Genomic DNA, 19,534 nt, shown 5'->3' on the forward strand with positions numbered 1-19,534 from the left:
TGGTGAGATATTTTCTAGAGAAGTGATTGGTGCCCAGGGGTGAAATTTGTCAGTGCACCCCTGTGTGGTTCTAAAGTGGTCCCATACATGCACTATTTCAGGTTTAACGAGAGATGAGAGATGTATATGTTTAGGTGTCCAAAAGATATCAATAATTGATCCCTTCTTATTTTCCATGTCCACCCATTGAGAAATTGGCAGTTTTATAAATTAACATTGTTACACCCCCCCTGTTGTCAATCAGACAACCGATTCTGTTACTCCCTGGTTGTTGGAGCTAAAGTCAAGACATAGACAATTGCCCAGAGCACATGCTTTGTAAAGACTTCAGATTTAGCTACATTGGTAAGTCTGTGATTTGACAGCCACGGAAAGGCAAAAGGGCTGCAAAGGTTTCAGACAAGAGATCTGCAGCTTTTACAATCTATTTTAGATATACCTTCTATGAAAAATCATAATTAAATGCTATATTATACATTTATTGTATATATGCTAAATGGAGATTTAACAGTTTTTATTTTTTATTTGGACAGTTTAGTGTCCCTTTATCTTATACAAATAGGATCCATATATATATTCATAACAAGTATCCTTATCACCATGTATCACAATTATAATGCCCATGTTTGTAATTTTATTTTCTAATTTTTCAAAATGTAAACTACAGAAAAAGAGAGGAAATAAATGAAAAGTTTAGACTGAAATAGTTGAGATGGGAAAATTGTTGGAGTTGTAGAATATTTCCAATTGGCTAATTTGACCAAAACCTGGTTTCATCAATAATCTTGTATATATTACAGTATTCTGCTCAACAACTACTAGACAGTACACTGAAGCAGTCCTTGGACAGTTGGAAACATGATGACCAAACACATGCCACAGAGGGCACAAAATATGTCAACAGAATGTAGTGTTCACTAGATTTGCACATGGCAACAATTTTTGGTTTGTCCAAAGGAATTCAGACAAAATACATTTTGTTTCATCCAAAATTAATTTTGCCCATTGGGCAACATATTTCCAACAAAAAGTGTCCAATATTTTTAGTTTGGAATTTCCATTCAGACAAATGGAATGCGGTGATTGTCGGCTAATATTTCAATGGTTTAGATAAGTAGATAAGTCCCTAATGTGCGGTTAAATATAGCAACCATAAGTATACAAAATTAGGAAGCTATCCATTAAGCAGATGAAATAGCAAAATTATGAAAAGCTGTTTTCTTAATTTTGTTCTTTAAGTTGTTTACTAGATAGCTCCCTAATTTGGTATCCTTAGATAGTCATCCCACATAAGGATACCAAATTTATCAATTTACAGGAATGAACTAATGAACCAATTGCTCATAGAAGAATTTAATTAATCACGTGATTGGTTCATTGGTCCATTCGTTCATTCTTCCATTGTGCCATGCGGAGATTCGGAATTTGGACGAATGGACAAATGAGCTGATTTTTTAATTCTTCTGAAAATCGAATGCCCAAGTCTAGTGTCCGTCAATAGGACACAAAATGATTTTCATACCTGAGCATAGGTTGCTTTGGAAATTGAGGCTGGTCAGGGTTCGGACATTGTGGTGCTTTTCTTGTCACTTGCTTGTAGATATTCCTTGCAGTTACGCCAATCCACAACACCGTACATAGACTGCAGTAATGTAACACGATACCGACCTGAAATGAAAATTCAACATTAATAAGGCAATACAGCAATAATGGTTCAAGAGGGCTTCATTAGTCAATATCCAAGCTGCCTCAGTGTTCCAGAGTCACTGGAAATGATTTGCTTTAGTTTACGTATATGTATCATAAGATAGTATTCAAACACCTTGGTGAGTTTATTAACCATTCTTGTACAATACAGGAAAGAGGGTGGCGAGACCCTCAAAGAGGTGGCTACAGTGCATGAATGTCTGTTAATAGAAGCAATGGAACTGTAATTTTGTGTTAATGAGGTACTTCCCTCAAGAGGTACTTCCCTCAAAAATATGACTTAGCAACATACATTTCTAAACCAAACAAAAACAGTTAAAAACAATTTTAAATAGTTTTATAACATGAAAGTTAGAGGTCAAAGTAGGTCTCAAAAGGTCTCAAAGTAGGCCAAGGGTCTAGAAGTGAGAAGTTTTATCACCTACCTACTGTTAGTAAGAACCCCTGGTATTATAAATATCTACCTATGCAAGCTCTGAATACAATAACCTTTCTTTCTGATAAAACATGGTCAGTATTTGGATTGCTGTATTCTTGAGTGCTATATTTGTTAGCACTATGTAGATATAAAGGACTGCTCTTCTCTCTCTACTTTGCAAAGCTATGTATTTTCAAAGATTTGTGAGTACCATCCCATATGATCCTTAATATCTGTTGATGCTGCAGTTAATTTATGTAAACTATAGTTACCAAAACAAATTTCGCTTAATGAAGCAGTTTTAGGAAGAAAGGAAAAAAAATATCACTGACTACTTATGAATTGAAAAACAATATAAAAATGGGCATTGTAGGTTTTACACTATCTCAGCCCACAGCAGGATTAAGGTTGTCCTATGTCTGGGAGTGTTGTGTGCGTGTGTGGTAGCTGAGTGTTGTATGTGTCTGGTGGAGACTTAATAATGTGTGTGAGAGTGTGTGTAGTATTTTGTTTAGGGGAGAGCTGTATGTGCATTGAAGGTTGAGTGTGCCTTTGTTAGTTGAGTGTTTGCTGGTTTATTGTTGTGTGTGCAGTGGCTATATTTTGTGTGTGGAGGAGTCCAAGTGTTGTGTGTGAGGGTGGTGTCTGTGTTTATCATGTGTGGTTGTACTTTTGCACCCTCGTGCTTACCTTTTGGCAAAGGGAGCTGTTATCCCTGGTTGTCCAATATATGGCACTCTGGACTTGATCCCTGGTGATCCAGTGGAGGGTGACCTGGGGAGCAGAACCCCTGGTGGTCTGGTGAGGCAGCATTGTGGTCTGCACCAATATCAGGTTCAGATCACTTTAATAACTCTCTTCTGGCCCGGCTCTCCATCAATGACTCCGTCAATGAGTGCTTGCTGTAGCCCTGAGTCATTAAAAAGAGCAGGGGGAATGCAAGGGAGCTCTTAAAATGATTCTTTGATCTCAATGGCAGCTCAGGGAAGGCCCACTTACAGATAGAGCCAGAGGTGCATGCCTGACTTCTCTGTGCCCAGGATCTAGGTGGCCACCTAAGCTGCCTTATGGAATGGTGCTTTGAGAAGTGATAATAACATGGAGGTTCCAAAAGTGAATCAATCTACTAAAACATTCCATTCTTGTAACTTTTTCACTTTTAAAAGTTTTCTCTAGAAATACTCTTTATACATAACCCCCATAATTTTTCATAAAATAAATCCTCCTGTATCAAGCATACAAGACCTACAGCTGTTACAACTACCCAACTTACTGCTATTCATCCCACTTATGGAGAGTGTGCAGTAACACTATGTCAGGATCCCGCGGGCTACTGCGAGGGGAGGCTGCAGTCCGCTCGCGGCACTCACCCTCCAGCCGAGCCGTCCGCGGTCCCCTTCCTGCCATGTGTTCGGCGGGCGGCATCCTCCCAGCCACGGATGCCGCCCGCATCTTCCTCCAAGTCCCCCAGCGGCAGCATGCATGACGCTGCACGCTGGGAGACCGCCCAATTTGTTACACGCCGGGGTCAGTCACCTGACCCGGCGTTAAAGGCACAGTGCCTCAATCACAGTGGGAGGTTTAGATATCTCCCACATGTGATTGTTAATTCTGATTGGAAATTATCCAATCAGAATTAACCTTCTGGTTTAAATACTTACCTTTCCTGTTCCTCCCTGCCCTGTTGTGGTCTTTGCTTTATAGTATTGATTCTGAACGTGTGCTTTCTGGTTATGTACTCTCTGGCTTGTTATACTGACTTTGTGACTTTCTCCTACCCTTTGACCTCGGCTTGTTTCTCGTTATTCTGTTTTCTGGTTTCCCTTACTCGACTTGTCTCCTGACTATTCTGTGTGTGCTTAGCCCGGCCACTCTAAGGTCCGGTACTGCACACTTTCTGTGTGTGTGTCTGTGTGTGTGTTAGCGTGTTGGGTTCCTCGAATCGTGACCCACTAAATAAAGACAAAAGTGTAAAAAACAAAAAAAAAATAAAAAAAGAGGGAAATAGCTTTCACAATCTGAAAATAATGTTTTCTGCTACAAGCAGAAGTCTGTTTATTTATAAACATATAGGTTTAACTTGTAGGAAGATTCACAAAGGGACCCCTAAAGAGTGATACATGCATGGGTCGCAATACAAGTAAATGCAAATGGACCTGGCCCTAAAATCTATACTGGCCTAATAGCTCTGCACCCCCTTTTACTTAAAGTCAGCATGGGGAACATCAGATTATTTTTCAATTACTGTGCACCGAGGTTGCAGGTTTCCCACATTGCTCTAAGCCATAATGAAAATGAACCTAACATCCCCTGTGTGACGAAATATCAAACTGGGAAGAGGTGAAAAAAAAAATCCCTGTTCCCTCTGTGTTTCCTCAAAGAGAATTTGGAAAAGTCTGATCATCTGTGAGAAGCAGACATTGCCTTTCAGCATGCATATTATTTCTTCTACATATGAGTTGGCAAGGTCTAAACATCAGATGCAATTTTTATTGCTTTTGAATTGCATACCTTTTAGAAATAGGTTCTGAGACTCGCGGCGAGGCTTGACAAGAAGCCTTTACCTTCAAAACTAGATATATAGTTGTTCCCAATGAGGAACACACAAAAAAAAAGCCTCCACCCTTGAAAATGGATAAATACTTAAATTTGTTTTATTGAAAATTAATATATAAAACCTTGAATATCAGATGGGAGGCAGTCTCAATCACAAAACATATCAGACTGTCTTCCCATCCACCCCCATATACTCACAATTGTTTTTATTTTTTTTCAATAATTTTATAGGTTAAGAATTTCTCTTGGCATTGTCTTTCTCGGTATGGTGACCCATCGGATTCACTAATATTTATGTTCAGTATTATGTCAACAAAGTGGATTATCTACTGGAGATGCAACCAGTAATGATGATGCTGGCACTAAACCCAATGGATTCTCAAAATGTGCATTGTTTTAATGCCCCTTATGAATGCTATTAATGTTTAAAATCAAAATATCAGTGATGACTAGCGGTTAACATCTGTGCTCACAGAATACTTGCTAGCTATTACTATGGGTAAGCCATAAAATGGAAGAAATGGGGAACACATTGTCTCTTTCATTCTGTAATAGGTTTAAGTTCTTCAGGGCCCCTCCCCCAACATTGGTAGCTATTTAGAGAAGCTTACTTGACAGTATCTATGCATATACAAATAGGTCTGGTTTGAAATCTTCCCTGTTTCTGCAGGTTTTGCACATGCCTAATTTCCTTTAATGAATTTCAGGAATTTCCATTGAGTTGCTATTCAGGCAGCAGTACCAGTTTCCCATGAGCCCAGGCATGCTGTTGGCCTTGGCCTCTCTATTCAGGAGCCATCATTGACTGATAGCACCAGCAGGTGGGGACAGTGTCCAAAGGAAAGATAAGCAAAGAAACCATCTTGGAAGTACCACAGAGAGAGCACAGCAGCAGATCCTGGCCACTGCAACATGTTTGTGTATACCATCTTTTTTTCTCCTCAATAGCCTTACTGACTGCCTGACGGCTGATTAAACAAGGGAATTTACTCAAATTTACCCATGGGTAGCAAGGGGAGTGGACATTTCTGACACAGAGCACTGTGCTGCCTGTTACTAATAGTTTTAGTAACTCCTACTGCACATATTCACCATCTTCTTTAAAATGCTCAGCCCATCTACAGCTGAGACCTGAGACACTCCTACTGTGGCTAGTTGAAAAGTTGTAAAGCTTAAAACTGCAGGACTGTGGCTGTGACTCTGAGGACTGATCTGATTCTAATTTTAATCTGTTTTAATCTGTAAGGATTGTTGATTCTGTAACCATGTCAGCTACTTCTTGGCTCCTTGTTACTACTGCCAATTAATTATATTGCCAGTTGCACATGTAATACAGAGTCTATGAGTATCCTGCTGCTTTAGTCCTGTATGCTGAGAGTTAATAGTGAGTCAGGTGTAGCTAAAATGGTTGGAATCTATCAATATCTTAAAGCTTTAACTATGCAAACACTGTGTGCTGAGATCTTGTGGAGTAGCGGATGTTTCATAACAGCAGCAATATTTCATAGAAAGCTAAAGTTATCAAATCAGGAGCACTACTGAAGATGAGATCATGAAAGAGAGAGCTACGAGAAGGATAGGAAGATAGACAGAGATAGAGAACATTTTACAGAGACATGTAATGTGTAGGGATTTCTGTATTGTAGCTCTGTGTAATCAATCACAGCCATCCTGGCTGTGTGGGCGAGTTAACTCTGTATTGTGACCAGCTCTGTGTATTTTCAAAGTATCTTTCTTTTGTGCCCAACTCTGTGTATTATATCCCTATTTTTTCTCAGTTCTGTTTGTGGTGTGGTTATATCTGTATTGTACTCAGCTCTGTGTATTTTATACATATCTTTATGTTGCGTGCAGCATTTTTATTGTATGAGTATCTCTGCATTATGCTCAGCTCTCTGTATTATATGAATACCTCTGTACTGTATAGGGAGTAGTAAAATTCTAGGGGAAGAGATTGGCGTCCCCCCTCTTAAAACCTCACTAGCCGCCACTACTTTACGGCCTTTTTTGCTGATGTGTCTGTCTGTGTTTTACATGTGTCTGGCCCTCTGAACTACTAGCGCTCTGTAGACAGTGCCTTTAACACAACATTATAACTGTTCTCTGCAACAGTAATTGGGCAGACTAGATGGGCCGAATAGCTCTTATCTGCCATCACATTCTATGTTTTGATGTCTCATTGGCCATTCCATGCTTGTCTGCAATTCTGACTTTTATGTGATTTTATATACTACTTGACTCAAAATGTATGTTCTAGATTTCAAAGAGATATTAGTCTTCAAACTCAGGTTCCTCGCACTATTTGTGGATTTTGGTGTTCTCGAAGTTTGGTGTTTATCTGCCTATTTGTTTGCTCGATGCAGAGTTCCAATTCTTATGTGTCAGGTCTGCCTGTTCCTGAGTTGCTGTTTGACAAACCATGACTTCCTCTTACAGGGGATGGAATTCTAACCTTTTCTGACTACTCAATTGTCTGTAACTAATAAATTCTGATACTCCACAATATTTTTGAGCCTTTGCCTCAAATGATGACAGGGTAGTCAGACTATTTGACTTGGTCTTTGCTGTTGGGAACTGGGAGGTAAAGATCCGTAGATACACATCTTGAGTATCTGTGTTCTCTATACTGAGTCTAAAAACCCTATCAGTGTGTGACATGCTTATGGGCTCAGCCTTTTTACCATTCCACCTCGTTTACCAAGGACACAGTATTTTACTTGGTAGGACCACTCACTTTTATTTTCCAATAGGTGTACAAGACCTAATCATGGTACTCTAACCATGAGTAAGAAAACAAATGTTATGGTGATAAGTCTATACTTATATACATATACTTAACTCTATATACTTAACTCTAATCCTGCAAACAGATTTGAAATATAGTATGGCTTCCTTCATGATATAAATGGCACAGGCGTAACATATTTTTGGAATACAGTGACACCATACAAACCAAAACAAACATATACACACACAAAAGGCTCTGAATTTCTGACAAAAATAAACTGTTGACAACAAAATAAATCAACTGATGAATAAATTACACCTTGTGTCTTTAGATCGACAACTTGGTGAAATTTGTTTATAAAAGTTAAATGTTCTGTGACTTTCATCCAGCTTACCTAATGTATGAGCCGAGGAATTGTTTATTTTTAGGGAGAATGCGCTGATCTGAAAAAAGCCGAAGTGACAATATGAGACCGCGTTTTACCTTAAACCAGAGGATGGATCAGAGTAAATCTATTGTGTCAACTTAGTTTTGCTATAAATATTTTAGCTCTAAGAAAGATTTAAAGGACAAACAATAAATTGTGAAATGCGTTACATAAACCATGTGCACAATGAAAATAAATATCATATCCCATCTCCTTTAGACTGTGAGCAGGGTCCTCATCAACCTATTGTTCCTGTAACATTTTGTAAAATTTCTCCATTTTATAATAATGGAAATAAATATTTAGATAGCAGATTAATCTTATGCAAAACATGAAAAACACACCATATTAAACGTCTTTATCCAGTCTCCTAAATTATTTTTGAGAAACAAAGTAAGAGTTACAATTTATATAAACATGAAATGATGAGATGATACACAAGGTACCAGACAACCACAAGGTACCAGGTACCAGACAGCCACTAGGGGGATTTCCTAAATTGAAACGGACCTTTGGTTTGGTATCTGAAGCTGAACGTCCTCACGCTCTGCACTTCCAGCTTCAGATTTTTCCCTATAGGAAAGCATTGAATAATTGCTGCATACACGTATTAGGTCTCCACACTGGCTGACAACGGCAGGGGAGGAGCGTGGTCCGAGCCTGATCCAGCACCGAGGGACATCAATGCTGGGTTTAGGTATGGGACTGAGGAGGTTTTAAACTCTTCAGCGATGCAGGAGGGGGGCGAGGGAGGGGGGAATTGTAGCATTCTATAGTGCTAGGAAAACAGCTAGAATCTATTTAATATATAAAACTGTCAATTTCAATTGAAATCTGCACTTTTTGAAAAATGAAAAAAGAAGATACACTCTTCAGACATACAGCACTTCAACAAAATAAACTGCTTTAGGGGTCTGGAGTTCAAGGTCTCTTCAATGAGAGGCTTTGTCCACATTTTGAATTTTTACTTCTCTAGAACAATTCCTTAAAGGGAAGCGATAGGTACCCAGACCACTTCACCTCATCGAAGTGGGCTGGGTGCAGTGCCCCTGCCAGTTTAACTCTGCAATTATAATTACTGCTGTTACTAATAACCTGCAATAATTACATTGCAGGGTTAAGTCCACCTTTAGTGACTGTCTACCAGACAGCCACTAGAGGCACTTCTGAGTCGTAGGTGACTTTTAGTCACCTAATTGATGCTGGACGTCTTCATGCTCTGCACGAAGATATCCAGGATCAGCTAAAATGGATTCAATGCTTTCCTATAGTGTAGTCCAAATGCGAGCATTAGGTCCCCGATGTTGGCTGACATTGAGGGAGAAGGAGCCTGACCCAGCGTCAAGGGACATCGGTGTTGGAATCAGGTAAGTGACAAAAGGGTTTTTAACCCTTTCTGCATTGCGGTGGAGGGGGTGCGCAAGTGAAGGGGGCACTATAGTGCTAGGAATACAATTTTGTATTCCTAGCCCATAGATTCCCTTTGAAAGTAAGGTTCTAAAATCTGTTCAAGGAACACAGGTGACTTTTAGAAACACCTGCAGAAAAAGTATCGCTAGATAACTATTTCATTAGCAGATCTAGAAATCTCACAGGCTCAATTGTAGGGAAGTAAATAAAAAATAATCACACAAAACAATGCTCAAGTCTAGAGAGTAACGGTTTCCAAAACCCAGATTCTCACTGAATACTGGTATGAGAAAAAGGACAGATATGCCTGTCCATTTCTATTTCTGAACACAGATGGAGCTTTGTAGCGGCTTTGTTTGCACCTAGAAATATCGGAGTTGAGCTATTTTTGGACATGGCTCCAGAATCAGGTTATTCTTTTAAATCCAAGGAAAACCAAAGAAATTACAGTGCAATGTTTGAAGCATATAGCTATGCGTATTAGATAAAATCTCAACCATAAAAGGAATTCATGTTTTTTCTTAGAGAAATCAAATATCCATAGCAACTATTCTAATGCATACAAAGGGCAACAACTGTAACGTAGAATAGCATGCAATTTCTACTTTGCTCACTACCCAGCTGTTCATTCCAAACAATTCTCTTCTCAGATAATATAATCTTTCATACACAGAGATAATCTTTTCTTCGTAGCTGGTGTGTGCAAAAAAAAACCCCCAACAACAACATATCCAAAGTGTTGTTTGCTGTGCAAAAAAAAAAGGAAATGAATATCACAATAACTTTCTGTTGTTACAAAACTGTCAAACAGAATACATTTTAGAAAATAGCAATTTTAGAGAGTGCCATCGCTTGATCAGGATGTGGTAGAATGTGCCCTCGACGCCAGGTTTACTTATTTATTTATTTATTTGCTAAAAGCGCAACATGATGGAATCGGGTTCATTGTTTGTTTGGTCTGACATATTATTATTTTGTACAAAGGCAGATCTGTATAAAATGAAAAAGCCACTTCTAAGAAAAACACATAACCCACTTAACATTAAACGTATTTTCGCTATTGTGCTTAACAGTACACATCAAAATGTCTCAATGGGTTGAACTATTTCGCTACCAGGCACTTTTTGTTTCAATAATATTAGCATGAGATTTGGAACACCAGATAAGCTTATAGCATTTAGAGGTAGGAGAAAACTGCACTTTTACAATACATTGATTTTAAGAGCTACATGCAATGCAATAAAAATAGATATGTAAAAATTGTTGCATAACCTGCTTATATGCATGAGTAACATATCTCCCTGTATATGACATAATCATGACATAGAGTATGTACCACTAAACGGTTTGCATTACACAGGGCATTGCAAGCTGTATAGTAGTCCCAAAATGATCTCTGTAGTAAATTCCTAATCACCTACATTGTATTTTATTTATTTTTTTATATAATATTTTACCAGGAAGGATACATTGAGATTTCTCCCTGTTTTCAAGTATGTCCTGAGTCCACAAAACATTGCATTGATACTATAGGTTACAATAAAATACAAAAACAATATTAATACCCAATATATATAAAAGTTAACACGGAACAGGTAGGAAATATATAATCAACCATGGCAGGTGCATTCTGTTTTAAGATACCGTATTTATCGGCGTATAACACGCACAGGCGTATAACACGCACCTCATTTTTAGAAAGAAATTCCAGGAAATTTCCCCCCTCATCCCATAGTATTCCCCCCCCTCATCCCATAGTATTCCCCCCTCATCCCATAGTGTCCCCCCTTTCCATAGTATTCTCCCCCCTTTCCATAGTATTCTCCCCCCTCCCATAGTATTCCCCCCTCCTCCCATAGTATTCCCCCCCTCCTCCCATAGTATTCTCCCCCCTCCCCTCCCATAGTATTCTCCCCCCCTCCCCTCCCATAGTATTCTCCCCCCCTCCCCTCCCATAGTATATAGTATTCTCCCCCCTCCCCTCCCATAGTATTCTCCCCCCCCTCCCCTCGTATTCTCCCCCCCCTCCCCTCCCATAGTATTCTCCCCCCCTCCCCTCCCATAGTATTCTCCCCCCCTCCCCTCCCATAGTATTCTCCCCTCTCCCCTCCCATAGTATTCTCCCCCCTCCCCTCCCATAGTGTACTTTCCTCCCCCTCCCCTCCCATAGTGTACTTTCCTCCTCCTCCCCTCCCATAGTGTACTTCCCCTCCTCCCCTCCCATAGTGTACTTTCCTCCCCCTCCCCTCCCATAGTGTACTTTCCTCCCCCTCCCCTCCCATAGTGTACTTTCCTCCCCCTCCCCTCCCCTCCCATAGTGTACTTTCCTCCCCTCCCATAATTACTTACCTGTCCTGAAGCGTGGGCCGGCTTCACACCGTGCACCGCGGAACAGGAACTTTAATTTAAGGTTCCGGTTTCCGGCGGGACTGAAAGGAAGTGTGCACACTATTGTGCACACTTCCTTTCAGTCCCGCCGGAAACCGGAACCTTAAATTAAAGTTCCTGTACCGCGGTGCGCGCTGTGAAGCCGGCCCACGCTTCAGGACAGGTAAGTAATTATGGGATATCGGCGTATAACACGCACCCACGATTTTTCCCCTATTTTCAGGGGAAAAAAGTGCGTGTTATACGCCGATAAATACGGTATGTAGAGAGGGATCTCTGGGGGGAAGGAGGGGGGAGGGGAGGGCATGGGCTGAGTAGTTAGTTTAACACTAATAGGTCAGGAATATATGTTTGTGTTCCTGACCCTATAGTGTTCCTTTAATATCTATTAAAGAGTTTTGCAAATCTTCTTGTGTTTATATTTACTCTAACATAATGTACATTCATTTTAAACATAAGAATATTAGCAATAGAATTACCACAACTCAGATAAAGGCTTGCGTTTTGATTACATCTATCAACACTTTCTTAATTGAAAATATATATTTTTTTTTTATTGTATGTTATGTGTACATTCCAGACTTGAGATTTTATTAAAACATGTTCCTGTGCGTGTATATATTCAGGGTGCTGATCACTTGACAATAAATTAAGCTACTTGCATGCCTGTTGGTTTATGCACCAAAACGGCATGCTGTGTCCAACAGGTAAGGTAGACATCTATGAAAAGGAGACTGTAATTTCATTTTTTATTTAGACTAGGCATACAATTTGGTTAACTAGAACGCTAACTAAAAAAAAGAAAGGTTTTGTTTTAAATGTATACCATATGCCAAGATTTCAAGGCACTGCCTTGCTTACAATGCAAATTGGTTAGATATCCATGGTGCAATTGTCAATTCACAACCATAAAAAAGTATTGGTTTCCTATAAAGGGCAGTTCATTTGGTTGAAAGGGGTCGCATACACTAGAGTCCACTTTGCCATGGGAATAAAACCACCTGAAGATTATGCTTCACATACAAAGTTGCCTGTACGTTGTGAATTAGAAAGAAATTATATATAAAATGACTTCGAAAAATAAAAATCAACAACACAAAGTAGATAATTTAAGAGATTTATATAACTACATAACATGTTATCCAGTGAAAAGGGCCAGTTTATTCAAAGTAGATAATTACTACTTTTACTCATTTATTTGCGCCTGCAATTTTTTTTGTACTAAGATCATTATTAGACAGATAACCAAGTGGATATAAGACAGTTATTATCTGCTGAAATCACTGTGCCATTGCACTCTTCTAACCTAGGCAGTTGGACTTGCAGGAAATGTGAGCAATTACCCTTTTGTATAAATTCTATAGATAGTTTCTTAACTATAATAGTTACAATAACTCTAAATTTTTTCCAAGGGTCAGAACATTGAGAATTTCTCTTATTTTCAGTCATGTCCTCGAGAATAGAAATTATTACTCAACTCATCATAAATAAATAATAAGTTGACTGTGCTGGAACCTATGACCTGACGTTTTAAAAATATACCAAAATTAGTACACTTGCTGAGTGGTGTCTCAGGCTACACACTACATCTATGCAGCTTGATTATACTAGTTGAAGTTACTGATAGAGTCTCTTTGAGCCTTAGTACATACAGTGCTGAAACTCAGTCTGTGAATTTTGTTTAAATAGGAATGAAACTGATAAATCGAATGTGGAAGGGGAACGTCCACTTTAGCAACATTTAAAGAAAAGACTAACCTCAGACACCCAGGGAACCCAGGTGAGGGTCAAATCTTTTGACTTGAATCTATGTGACTAAAATATTGTTTTAATGCCCTGAGAAGTTGGGTTTCCCATAACTTGACCACTTATTAAAAGGTTAATTATTTAAAAGGTTTCAGGCTCAGTACATTTTGAAACTTCCTAGAATAAATATGAAACGTTTCATAGATATTTTTTTCAATGAACATTCAAGACATCTTCATCAATCGTGGTCATCAATGGTGGTTGACAAGCCACAAGAGTTATTTAAGTCACAAACATAAAGGAGGGAGGTATTTCTAAATATATTTATCGGAATCTGTTGCATGCACTTTTGCTATAAAATTGTAATGAGGACTAAATTAGAAGCAAAAGCATAACACAGAAATGCAATATTTCTCTATGTTAAGACAATACAGTCGATGTGATCTTCAGCCATGCATGGAGACCATATGTGACATGTTTTGAAAAAAAATGAGCCTCAAGGTTATTTTAAATGTACTGTTGGGATGTGGAGTCACATTAGAGCTGATTATATATGTATATATGGTTGCACTCCACTCATGTTCTTTTCAAGGTTTAAAATCTTAATCTTTATTGCAGTATATCCATAAAAAATATAGACATTTCAGCCCTCCTTCGGAGCTCTCATCAGGATCAATAAATGTATTTTGTGTTTAAGATTTTAACCCTTGAAAAGACTGTGAGTGCAAGCCATTTCTTCGATATATGTTTACCTTTGTCCCAGACTTTTGTGCACCCAGCAAACATAAAGCTGGTTTGTCTGCGTGCAAGGACTCGTTGGATATATATATATATATATATATATATATATATATATATATATACAGAACAAAAAATGAGAGCACTCCATGGATTTAGTAAATCAAAAAATATATTAAATAACACGCATATAAATCAACTTTTCAACCGTCTAGCGGTCTTTATCAAGATCAAGATATATATATATATATAAAAACAAAAAAAAGAGAGAAAATGCCTGTTGTATCTAGTACACATTTATTTAGAGAGAGAAAAAAAAAAGGATTTTTATCAGAATAAATGATAGACTTGTGTAGTGTGGAAAAAATCAGTTTGGCAGGATTACTACCATTTTCCCCAAAAAATAAAACATCTCCTGACAATAAGTAATCACGGGATGTTTGTAATATACCTACCTTGAAAATAAGCCCTAGCTGAGATCAGAACTAGTTCGCTAATCTATGTTCGGGAAATTTTCCCCGAACATAGATTCGCGGGATTCCATGCGCTAGTAAGCTAATTTATGTTTGGTGAAGTTTCTGTGTGTCATTGTGTGTATGTGCCAGTGTGTGTATCTGTTTGTCCATGTGTATCTGTGTGTATGTGCCGATGTGTGTATTTGTGTGTATGTGCCAGTGTGTGTATCAGTGTGTATCGTAGTGTGTCAGCATGTGTGTATGTGTCAGTGTGTGTGTTTTTGTGTGTATATCTGTGTGTGTTTGTGCCAGTGCACGTCTCTGTGTGTCAAGCTGTGTATATGCCAGTGGGTGTGTCAGTGGGTGTATTTGTGAGTCTGTGTGTTAATAGTCTGTTTAAATAGTTGTAATATGTTTTGTGTGACTGTGTGTGGGGGCCCGTGCGGGAGCCTGCATTAGAGTGGGGGATGGCATGTGGGGGTACGCATGGGTGGGGTGGTGAAATTAGTTTTTGCATTTTAGGCTGTCTGGAGGGACTTTCATGCATGCTATTGCCTTTCCTGTATGGGGAATACCATACTTTACAGTGAATCAACAGATATTGATTTGGTTTTATATACTACCAACAGTGCATTGCTTATCTGGTGCCAGTATATTAATTTCATGAAAACACAGTGTTGTGGTAATAAGTCTGGATTTGATGCTCTTTAGAAAAATCACTCAAAATTATAATAACGCAAATTTGGCATCTATATACTAAATAATTTATTGTAGCCTACATTTTGCCGTTTAGATTTAAATTAGCTAAAATTTAAATCTAAATCTGAAGTTTAGTACATATACCCCACTTTGTTTATTTTACACCACCCCAACTCCTTCCTACTTTCAGAGCTGGAAGAAAGCAGTTACAAAGATTCAAACGTTTCCAAATAAGCAGGTAATCAGGAATATGAGGTCAATTGCAAGCTAAGAGATAACTTCTCAACAAACATACAGGGAAGATACAAGAAAATGTCTAATAAAAAATATCTTAATTCCATTTAACCATTAAAAAATATACCATATAGCTGGATAGTCTTTACCATCCAGCTCATACTTGCAGTCTCTCCTATTTGAGAAGTGGGGTACAGACTGTGTACAGGTTAACTAGGCACACAACTTCACTGTAACAAATCCTAGATATATTCTTACAAATTGTATCATGCAAACATTACTTACGGATTGACATATTATTGGATAACTTGTTCGGTTGATTCCTCCAGCAAACACAGTGAACGTTAGCGCAGTATGAAAACAGAAATTAAGTAACATATGCCATCCTTTTCTGCTGATCCGAATAGTACTGCAGATGGAAACAAACAGATTATGAGTGGGCTATTAGCACGTGTAAATAAAGAGCTCACACACTATGATAGAAAGACTTTACACTTTGTTTTTATATAATTAGCGGTGCTGTGGATGCTAGTGTCTTTGATTCTGCTCTGATTGTGAAATGCCAAACTAGACTGTTCAGATGCTCTAAAGACTCTGCATACTGCCCGTGAATATATCTTATGGCTCAGAGTATTGAATAGTGTATATTAATCAGAAATTTTTGAAAAATAGGTCAATAGTCAGGTAAATACTCATATATGACGATGATTAGTATTAGTATACTATTATTATTAATATTGGTATTTATATAGTACAGATTCCAGAATACTTTACAATATTATGACGGGGAAAATTTAGCAAAAGATGAAACAAATACAAATTGTTACAGGAACAATAGGTTGATGAGGACCCTGCTCAAACAAGCTTACAGTCTAGAATAGGTGGATTATAAAAACACAATAGGAAGGGCACCATGGGGATAGGAGGGGAGGGGGCATAGCATGATGATTATTTTGTTGAAGTTCTTGTTATTATTAATTTTTTTTTCTTCTTCTTCTTCTTCTTCTTAATAGCAGTTGTAGAATGTATCCAAACATCAAAAAACTCTAATATGCATCGGGTGTTTACCAGAAATAGTTATATTTACTCAGAAGATTGTATGTTTTATTATGGGGGGGGGGGGGGATAGGGGATTTCCAACATCTAGCAAATATTAATTTTAACGGCAAAGAAGATATGAGTCAAGAGTCGTCTTAAATTACTATACTGTGTAGGAAATCCAATATTAAATAAAAACAGTTATGGACTATGGACAGTTATGGACTAATTTAATTTATATCATCATGAATTTTAGATTTTACTAATTCAAACATATGTGATTTTAAATTGTTGAGTCTAGAGCATTCCCACCAGATATGGTATATTAGAAGTCCCATCTTCTAATCCGCATCTCCAACATACCTTAGTATGCGTAGATGCGATTTTATGAAGTCTAACTGGGACCAGATACCATCTGTATATTAATTTAAAGTGGGTTTCTACTAGTGATACAGTATGCATAGATTGTTTTACTAATTGAGTAGCTCTAGTCCATTCTGTAAAGGGTATAGATTTACCAATATCCGATTCCCATTTATTAAAAGAAGGAATTTGAGGATCCTGTTCCAATAAATCTAATAGTCTAGAAAGTCTAGCGATACTCCCTTTTTTCTGACTATTAGTAATTTGAAAGGTTATATGATGTTTTTTGAGTATTAGTTTAGACATTAAGACATTCTTTAACCTTAGATATTTAAATATATCGCTAATAGGTATGTTATATTTTAATTGTAATCGATTGAATGTAGCCAATTTGTGTCCTTCACACAGGTCTGAAATCTTACTTATCCCTAATTGGAGCCAAGACTTAATATCTAAATCTATCAATATATATCGTAATACTTCTATTGGGGTATCATAAAGTATTTTTTTTTTAATTCTTTATTTTTGCAGTCCATATGTTGATAACATTCAGGCACTCGGTACCCCAAAGGCAATCCGCGTGCTTAGTTCAAAACAATGAGTGATAACATGGAAAGCATTAGGGTATGTTAGGACAATGCACTATTTTTTTTTATGTCTATGAACAGGTTTAAATCAAGATAGTTAGGCATGGCATAGATTATTTACGTAGTATGCTAAGGTAACTATGCGTATTCAGAATAAAACATACGTGTGATGAGATAGGTTAAACAAGCTATATACTAAGTTAGCAATACATATGTATAGTCATGCTGAGTAAATGTTGTTTAAATTGAGATTCTACGAGACAATAAGGAAGTTTATAGGACTGTAGCTTAATGTTAGAATCATATGGTTGCAGGCAGGTAGTATGCTTAGGTTAGATGAGTACATGCTTAAGTATGAACAATGTAGTTAGGTATCAACTAAGTAATTTCACCTCTTACTCCCCTGTAGCCACTCGTGAATGGATGCAGTAGATCAGGGTCGAGAGCTATACAGTTAACCCCTTGCAGCTGTTGGTTATACAGGAATATAGACAATACAGAAATACCCACATTACTGTAAGGCAGACATCATATTATTATATTTACACTAGGGAGGGTAAAGGCTATTCGGGTCATGCTTAAACGGTCCCTTAGTGTCCGAGAAATCTTGCCTTCTGTGAATTCGGTTAGGACTCCTTGTGGTCTGTTTTGCTCGCTTTGCGGTTGCTGTGGGCCGGCTAGTCGTCGCTGCGTGGGGTGCTGTGTGACATCAGATGTTCTGGGTTTGGACCCCGGGATTTCCAAGGGGTGATATGATGCAGAGTGAGGGCTGACATGATCTGCCGGTATGGTGGTAGCAGGCTTAATGCGTGATGCCCTGTTCCCCGCCGCTGGTTGTGGGTCCCTCTCCTTACCGGAGCTGAGATTCAGAGGAGGGTTCCATGTGGTAAGTGTCCCAGTGGGCGGTTGCAGTCCATGAGTGGTAGATCCTGCAGCGCTATGGGGCTATAACGGTTGCGGTGAATGTGGGGTGAGTCTCTCCCGCCCAGATCTATTAGTGAGGTGCGTGTTTGCCGCCATTTTAAGATCTGGCGGTATTGCAAGGCCTCCGTCTCCTTCATGGCTGTCCGGGTGGCAGGGTTTCAGTGTGAGGACCGGGATCACCCCCCCGGTCCAGGGGGGGGGGAACGGAGCCGGTTCCTCGAGGGTCCAGGTCCCCGGCCGGGTATCATTCGCGGGATAGCTGGGCAGCGGCCGTCCGCCCCGCTCACCGCTGGAGTAGGCCTCAAGTTCAGCCTCGATGATTCCCCTCCCAGGGGACTACAACTCCGCGAGCTAGCCTCTCCCTGGGTCCCGGGCTCTGTGCCCATCGAGGGCCGCCGCTGCCGGTCAGTATATTTAGCCAATATAGCATTTTTGCTTATATAAGTTGAAGTTTCGCCGGAGCTGGTCTGTCTTGCGACTGTCCAGCTCGGCGGTCCGGCCCCGCCCCATCATAAAGTATTTTATCTTTCAAGTTTAATTTCTTCATACGTATTTTTGAAGTTGTGACCATATCATTTAAAATATTATTAGAAAAAATATTTTTCTCCAATTCAACTAAATTTAAAAGGCCTATCCATACAAGAATGGACAATTTGTGCCTGGGACTGTTTTCTTGTTCTATACTAAACCATGGGGAAATGTCTTGGTCTGGATTCATCCACAATAGCAGCTGGGATGCTTTACAGGCTTCATGAATCCTAGACACATCCGGGAAGGCTATACCCCCTTTCAAGTAACTCCTACGCAATACTTCAAATGCGATCCTAGGGGGTTTGTTAGCCCATATATAGTTGGAAAATAAACGTTGAAACCGGTTGAGCATCTCTATCTTAATTCTGAATGGAATTGCCCTGAAGAGATATAAAAGTTTCGGTATCAAAAATGCTTTAACCATATTTAATCTACCAATCCAGGAGGGTTCCAATCTCTTCCATTTTATAATTTGATGTTGTAAATTTCTAAATAAGTTATCAGAATTCGATTGTATCACTCTAGTAGTTTCAAGGGAAATCTTAATCCCCAGGTAATCAATCTCTTCCTTGGCCCAGGCTAAAT

At 38.8% G+C, this 19,534-nt stretch overlaps 1 protein-coding gene across 3 annotated transcripts in view; it reads right to left on the reverse strand.

Annotated features, from left to right (window-relative positions):
• ADGRA1 (adhesion G protein-coupled receptor A1) overlaps positions 1 to 19,534 on the reverse strand; it is a 583,487-nt gene that overhangs the window by 65,236 nt on the left and 498,717 nt on the right. For all 3 annotated transcript variants that reach the window (XM_063435182.1, XM_063435184.1, XM_063435183.1), the window contains 2 exons: positions 15,792 to 15,915; positions 1,523 to 1,668 (listed from right to left, as the gene is read on the reverse strand). In XM_063435182.1, coding sequence (XP_063291252.1) covers positions 1,523 to 1,668; positions 15,792 to 15,915 — 270 coding nt within the window. The remainder of the gene's footprint in view (positions 1 to 1,522; positions 1,669 to 15,791; positions 15,916 to 19,534) is intronic.

Source organism: Pelobates fuscus, chromosome 10 (assembly GCF_036172605.1).
Source record: "Pelobates fuscus isolate aPelFus1 chromosome 10, aPelFus1.pri, whole genome shotgun sequence".
In the NCBI taxonomy this organism is placed as follows: Eukaryota; Metazoa; Chordata; class Amphibia; order Anura; family Pelobatidae; genus Pelobates; species Pelobates fuscus.